This window comes from Salpingoeca rosetta, assembly GCF_000188695.1.
Source record: "Salpingoeca rosetta unplaced genomic scaffold supercont1.36, whole genome shotgun sequence".
NCBI lineage: Eukaryota > Choanoflagellata > Craspedida > Salpingoecidae > Salpingoeca > Salpingoeca rosetta.
In genome coordinates, this window is record NW_004754898.1 from 1 (window position 1) to 8,003 (window position 8,003).

Below are 8,003 nucleotides of genomic sequence, written 5' to 3' on the forward strand. Positions count from 1 at the left end.
CATCACACACACAATCACACACCTCGTCGTCGATCAACGCAGCTGCCTGACATATGCGCACACGCGCACGTACATCTGCAGTCACACACACACACACAGAGTCAGACATGGTATGGCAGAGTGAGACAGTGCACCATGCACACGCATACACAGCAATGCAACCACAACCACCACAACCACCACAACGACAACATATCTCCCCCCATCTCCATCCCCCAAAATGCACGGTCACATGACCAGGTGCACAGCCGTGGTGGTGATAATGGCCGTGAGGAACGCCTTCCTCCCCACTTCCCCTCAACCCCTTCCATTAAACACACACACCATTGCGTGCCCTCACCTCGTGCATCGTGTTGCTGTCGGCGTGGTTGATGGCGCTGCGCACACATGTACACGCACACACACATCGCTGTGTGTGTTCCCAGTTGAGATGAGCAACGGAGAGAGAGAGAAATGAGCGACACGACACGACGGCCAGTCAACCCCAGCCAATCTAATCCAGCATCACCGCCGTGTGTTGCCTGCTGCAGTCATCATCACAATCACACAATCACAATCACAGGTACAAGCAAAAGGAATGAGCCGCTGATGTGTGTGTCATTGTCATTTGATATTGCCACCACACGACATCACGTGCATGTGTACACGCACTCCCATCCCCCAACCAACATCATCGCCCTCCCATCACTTCCCTTCCCTCTCCCTCCTTTCGCTCTGCACTCCCACGTCGCCCCATCACCACCACCACCACCCGCCGTGTCACTTCCCTCCTCCCCCTGCTTCCCACCACTCCACACAACACAGCCCACCAACCAACCAACCGCCAACGATCATCTTCACCTGTGCTTGATGCAGCCAGCCAGCCGATGGGCCACAGCGAAGCCAAACAAAAAGGAAGCGCAGTCACACGCCACGGCCACCATCGTCATCGCTGATGGAGCAGAAAGAGGAGATGAAGGGGGAAGAGTGGTGGGCAAGGGCCGTGTCCTTCCTTGTCTTCATCGGCGCAGCCCCAAACACGGTGCACAGCGCACACGCGCAACAGCACGGCCATCATCACAGCAACAGCAGTAGCAGCAGCGAGTATGCCAGCCTGCGTGGATGCCTGTGAGGCAAGGGGAAACCAACCAGAGACGAACAACAATGACCGGTGGTGGTGAGGACAGGAAAGGAGGAACACAAGGGACCACGCATGGAAATATGCAGCATGTTGTGGCGGGGTGCATCACCTACACACGAGAACAACAAAGCAAGCACCCAACAAGCAAGCAGGCAAACACGCGATATCACCACCACATCCACCACATCCACCACTGCTGCAATACCTGTGTTGGCCGCTGTCTCGATCACGCCTCAACAGCTCCACATCACATGGGGAAGGCTGATGATGATGACGATGACACAGAGCAAAGGGGATTGGTTGGGAAAAGGGGAAGGGAAATCGGTTGGGGAAACCCGCACTCATCCGCCTGCAGCCACGCACACATGCACACGCACATTTGAGTTGTGTGATTGATTCATGTGAGACACACGTCAGTGCAACCACCCCACAGCCAATGACTGCTGTGATTTGTTGGCATACATGTGTACATGCGTGTACGTGCGTGTGAATGAGTACTACCACCCCATCACCACACACACACACGCACACACACACACACACAAATGTCCAACGTCTCACCTCGTGCCTTCTTTTCTTGCACATTTGTGTGTGCGTGTATCGCCCTGCTCGTGTCGTGAGGGCCTGGGAAGAGAACGGCCACCGTCCTGTGCAAAATCACACACATGTACACATGCGCAAGCACAAACAATCAAATCAGCAAGAATGACACCACGCAGTGAGCCAGTATGGCAGAAACAAACCACATCCACCTCGTTTGCCACATTCACATCACCCACATCACCACCTGTGCATGCACATGTCACATCCCCAAACACAGATACACACCACCACCGCCACAAGCAGCACATCTGCACATGCGTGTGCGTGCGCCGTGTACATCCACCACAAACCACTCACCACCATCATTGTCGTCGTCACAACGGCACATCGACGCGCAATACACCCTGTATGTGTGCGTGTGGAGAAAGAGGCGAGTTGGCACAGAATCAGGATATCAACGACAACAACATCCATTGCCACCACATCCGACCAACGCTTCACAATCACACACATACGACATGCTGATGTTCACACCCAGCACATCACACGCCACCCACATCACCACAACCACCACCATTCTTCATCTCACCTCCACATCCATGGCCGCAGCCGCTGCTGTTGGGGACCAATGACGGCGACGACGAGGAGGAGATGGACAAGATACAGAGGGCCCGTTCATCCAAATGCAGCCACACATCAGCTGTTGTTGCTGATGGTGGAAACGGTGAAAACAAACGGCCCCTTGCCACGCCGTGTCCATTTGCTCGCTCGCTCGGCTGTTTGGTTGGTCGGTTGGATGGAAGCGGGATACATGGCCCTGTGTCCAAATCAATCGAAAAACAGGAGAGAAGAAGAAGAAACAGACACATGAGTGCGTAGAACGGACCAGGAAAGAGGGAAGCGAAGAAGGGAAACACACCATGTCAACCATACACACACACACACATCTCAGTCGCCCCTCTCACCTTCATCACTCGTCATTGTCATCGTCGTTGGTTCCACCGCTTCATTCGCCTCGCCAACGCTGTGAAACGTGTGTGTGCACAGACACAAGATGGGAGAGAATGCAAGGGGGTGAGGTTGACAGCGAAGCATCAACAGCCACACGCCAGCCCCATCCAACCACCCGCACTGACACACATCCACACGCACACATCTTGTCCCCACTCACCACCATGCACACACACACACGCACACACATGCTCACCTCTTCATCAGAGCGAGTGACATGTGCAATGTCTGCCTCACGCCAGATTGGGGCTGGTGTCGGCCGGCGTGTGATGGCGGCTGTGCAGTCGATGGCGATGATGGTGATGACGGTGACGGCCGAGCTGAGGTGGAAGAGAAAGAAAGGAGAGAGAATGGGGGAAGGGTGATGATGATGTGTCGTTCATGGCGGCTACTTCCCCCTCCTCTGATGTGGCCCTGGTGTCCATGCAACCAACACGCAACGACAAGACACAACAACATCAACACACACAACACACAGGCGTGGCATGGGAGCACAGCAGACGTGTTCACCTTCCTGCCCCCTCCTCTGCCTTCCTCCACCACACACACACACACACACACACACACACACACACACACACACACACACACACACACACACACCTGCGCATAGCTGCGTCGCTGTGGTTGGATGTGCCCACCATGACCATGGATGTGTGTGTCCACAGCTGCTCCTCCCAATTCATCATGTGTGCACCGCTCATTATCCTCCAACGATCCTCAGGCAGCCATCCCCTGCATACACACACACACATGACATGTGAGTTGCACAGCGACACTGCTACGAGATACAACAGCAGCGACAACACCAAGCACACCCAGAGCAGCAACAACAACACATGCACCGTGTGCCAACCAAAACATCCATGATGGGCTGACCTTGCTCACGCATATGGGAACACTGCATGAGCACAGCAACGGCAGCCGAATCGGGGTGGTTGCAGCTGCAGTATCCGGCATGCTAGCCCACTTCCATCAACATCCTGATGTGTGCTGGCACCTCACCACCTGTGCATGTGTGCATGTGCGTGGTTGCAGGGAACGTGGATGGGAATAGAACACAACAGGCACGGAGCAAGCCATTATGTCAGCAGAGCAGAACAAGGGATTGATATCACACGCACCACGTGTGCGCGTATGTGTCGGTGTGTGTGTGCGTGCGTGTGTCGGTGTGCGTGATCATCATCCCCCATCAACCCCTCTTCCCTTGTTCGCTTTACCGCACCCCAGCACCGCCACCATCACAGCCCCATCACACAACCAACAACCGCTCATCACCACCCACATACCATGTGTGAGGCGAGTGTAGCTGGCACGCGTGGCAAGTATCCTCGACATTTCCCTCATCCTGTTGCCTGTGCGTGCGCATCGCCTGTAAGTGTGGTTGTGTGCGAGCACCAGCATGGTGAGTGAGTGGGAGGGAAGGCAGGGGGGCATGGATATGTGCGCAGCTACACTGCTGCCACTGCTGGTGTTGTGCATGTATGTGTGTGAAGAAGAAAGAGGAGAGAGAGAGAGGAAACAGAAAACAAAAGGGAAGGAACAAGACATGCTGCACCCCATCCATTCCATCCATCCCTCTTCCTCACACCACACCACCATGCTCTGTCATCAACCAGCCAGCCACACCACACCGTACCACACCACACTCACTCAGCATCCCCCACCCCACCTTATCCCATCCATCCAGCCATCCAGCCAACACACATCTCCTCTCCCTTTCCCCTCTTCTTCTCGCCCTCACCTCTGCTTGCTGCTGCTTCCAGCCGAAAACGCAACTTGTGCCGTCGGCACCTGTTCCCAGCTGCAAACAAACAGCCAGCTTCCGCCAGCAGCAGCGGGCGATGGGTTGGTTGGGGGATGTGTTCAGCAGCAAGTGATGCTGGTGGTCACGTCCACCTCCTCCTGCACATCTCTGCTGCATCGGCGGTGGAGGGTGTGTTGGCTGCTGCTGCTGTTGTTGTTGTTGTGATGGCCGTCAGGGAGGGCGAGAAAGAGAGGGGAATATGAGCAGCGGCTGCAAGGTGGAGAATGTGCAGGTGTGCAAGCAGTTGTGTGTGTGAGAACGACGAATGAGACAGGCATCACGCAAGGCAAAACAGGCAGCCGCACGACACACATGCACACATTGATGTGGGACAACAAGGGGAGACAGGAGCAACAGAGACAGCGACCACAAAACACGCACACTGGTGCTGTGCTCATCACACACACACGCACATGCAGTGACGCACTCACGTTGCTCATCGCTGGCTTGCTTGTGCTGTGGTGTATTGCTGGTGTTGCTGCTTCCGCAGCCGCACAGCGTGGCTGGATGATCATCGCATGGCAGCGCCCGTCTGTTCATCCCACCAGAGCAGTGGTTATTGGTGGAGGGAGGGGTGACAGCTGCTGGCTCAAGGGCCCTCTGTGTGGCGACAGCAGAAAGTAGGAAGGGGAAACGAGCAAGTGTGGAGGGTGGTGGTGATAGTCGTGTTGAGGGTGGGAAGGGAAGGATGTGAGCAAACACACAAGCAAATGAGGAGGTGATGATGGCGTGTGGATGGGCGGAGAAGAGAACACGCACGTCAACACACACACAGACACACACCTACCTGCCAGGCGTTGTCGCCGCTGAACAGGTTGATCCTGGCAGACTCCAGCGCTGACAGTAGCAAATAGCACAGTCATAACACACGAGTTGGCAGATGGTGAGAGTGGTTGAACGGACACGAGAACACGTGAGCAACGCACACATCACACCATACTCCCCACACTCACTCGACAGCCCCCTGTCCCAACAACATACTCCCTCACCTGTGTGCACTTGGGTGGAGATGGACTTGAAGAACTCCTCAAACATAAACACAACGCGTCTCTGCATCATCTCCACCACCTCATCAGGGATCGACCGCAGGATCCTCGGAAGCTGAACACAGTTGTGTGTGTGCGTGTGTGTGTGTGTGTGTGTGTGTGTGTGCGACGTGACATGCAAGCCATCACAACCACAATCCCCATCAAAACACACCACCCCTCACGCATCGCTTGACATCCCCATGTCACCGACCTGTCACCACACCTCGAGGAGCCTGTGCTCGGGAATGCGGATGCTGAACGTCTCCCAGTCCAGCAGGTCCTGGTAGGGCTGCAAGAATGCAAAAAGCAAACGCCATCATATCACATCACAGCACCATGAGCGACGGGAGGGGTACATCCACACAGTGATGTGACACACAAGAAACACACACACACACAATGTACAATCCATCCATACGCACCAGCACGTAGTGATCGACGACAATGACGGGGATGGTACCCGCAGCCATGATCTGAGACGTGAAGCGAGTGGCAGGAGGTGGAAGGTGGGTGATGAGCACGAACAGGACCGAAATCGTCTGCAACACACACGCACGCACACACGCACACACGCACACACACACACACACACACACACACACACACACACACACACACACACACACACACACACGCACCTGAAGGGGTGGTACCCAATTGCTTCCACGATGAGCCCAAACTTGGTCTCCAGCGCCAGATCCGTGTACGTGTACTTGTTGAGCTCTTCCTCTGCCTGCTTGCACGAGGGGTCATAGCCAACCTTCGCCCTCACGACCCATGCGCTCCTCGTCAAACCACCGGCACGCGCACACCAACACAATGTCCCTGCGCATACACAAGCAAACATACAAAGAGACGATGTATGTGTGTATGTGTGTGTGTGTGAGGTGGATCCAGACAGACACGCACACAGCACCAAAACCAGTTGACTCCGAGGCAACGCACGAGACACACCCGGAACACGACAACACACAACATCACACACGCACCACACCTACCGTTGTGAACTGTGGAGAGATGGTTGCGCATGGCATGAGAGCGAGCAGACTTGGTGGTGCCTCTGCACATCAGGGAAAGAAGACACATGTCAAGCAGCGGCACCCCGACAGGTTTGGAGTGAGGTTGCAGCAGCACAAGAAGGGCAAGCGGTGGTGCAGTGAGCGACACCGACCCCTCGAACCCCAGCAGCAGCAGTAGTGAACATCGTACCCCACATCGCACCACGTCACAACACACACGCATGCAAGCACACACCTGAAGGTGACGAGGTACTTCCTGTTTGTGCGGGCGGAACGCGTCGCTGCTCCGGTGTGAATGAATGAATGTCACAATGGAGAAGAGTGGCATGGACACATCGAGGCCGTCACGGTGGTGGAATTCACTCAGGCCAACCTGATGCAGGTGGTGATGCGAAACAAGGCGGCATTGGTGAAGTGTAAGCAACAGCAGTCGTAGATGGTGAGCGCAGGCACACACAGTCATGTTCCAACACACACACACGCACACATTGTACCTCTGCAAGAATGGGGTGTTCTGCATGCCAGGGAGACATGGTGTGTCACTGTACTCAAACAGGATGTGGTAGCGGCCCTCATTCCAATACGCAAGTCTGCCATGCATCACATGTATTGTTATGTGTGTTTGGAAGGCAGCCATGAACATAGGTTCTCTCGCACGCACGACATCAAGATCCGCAAGCACACGAGCACCACAAGCAACAACAAACCACCACCTCAGCTGGAGAGATTGCGGTAGATGGCTGCGCTCACGGGATGCATCGACTCAATGCTGCCAGAGTACGTGCTGTGCATGCAATCTTTCAGCCGCAAGCGCGCACACACAGTTGTGAGGTGGTGGTGGTGGTGATGGTGACGGCTGTGGAAGCCCGTGCATCTGCACCGACGCGACACACGCACAATCACAAACACACACACACTCACACACACACACACACACACCTTCACACCAGCACGACACGTCTGTGCCTGGAACGAGGAGGCAAGCCTTGGACAGGTCATCGGTGCTGTACGGCCGTCAAGGATGGCGGTTCGGATGGCGCGGTCGATGGCTGGCAGGGGCGGCCTCTTCATCAGCAGTCAGACGGTACACGTACACCTGCCATAGATGCACGCACGCATGAACACGCAATCATAACACACACGCAGACAGAGAGTGTGAGGTCATCATGCTTCCGTTGCACTCCATGCCACGTCGTTGCTGTTGCTGTGTTGGTGGGTCTTCACCACCTTGAACGATGGGCGTGCGGCGATCCCTGACATCAGGGCCGTCATTGGCAGTGCGATGGCGCAGCGGCATCTCGGTGCAGTGCGTTCTGGTAACAGTGGTGGTTGTGGTGGAGACGATGGGTGCATTTGTTGTGTGATGAGGCGCGCGGATGAAAGGGGATGGGGGGAGTGTTGGGAGATATCTGCAACGAACCGCTGCACGCACGCACACACACACACACACACACATCACACACACACACACACAC

At 55.4% G+C, this 8,003-nt stretch overlaps 1 protein-coding gene across 1 annotated transcript; it reads right to left on the reverse strand.

Moving 5' to 3' along the window:
• Window positions 1-1,375: 1,375 nt before the first annotated feature.
• Window positions 1,376-7,825, reverse strand: PTSG_10278 (uncharacterized protein; the record flags this gene model as incomplete). The annotated part of the gene is made up of 23 exons (XM_004988270.1): window positions 1,376-1,469; window positions 1,682-1,767; window positions 2,010-2,067; window positions 2,253-2,372; window positions 2,629-2,687; window positions 2,871-2,994; window positions 3,278-3,295; window positions 3,554-3,618; window positions 3,964-4,046; window positions 4,419-4,496; window positions 4,905-5,081; window positions 5,269-5,318; window positions 5,471-5,582; window positions 5,733-5,798; window positions 5,932-5,982; window positions 6,177-6,238; window positions 6,270-6,334; window positions 6,504-6,569; window positions 6,764-6,784; window positions 7,023-7,118; window positions 7,279-7,325; window positions 7,468-7,591; window positions 7,710-7,825. 23 exons carry the CDS (start codon window positions 7,823-7,825, stop codon window positions 1,462-1,464), a joined length of 1,752 nt encoding a protein of 583 aa, XP_004988327.1. The 3' UTR covers window positions 1,376-1,461.
• Window positions 7,826-8,003: the final 178 nt, after the last annotated feature.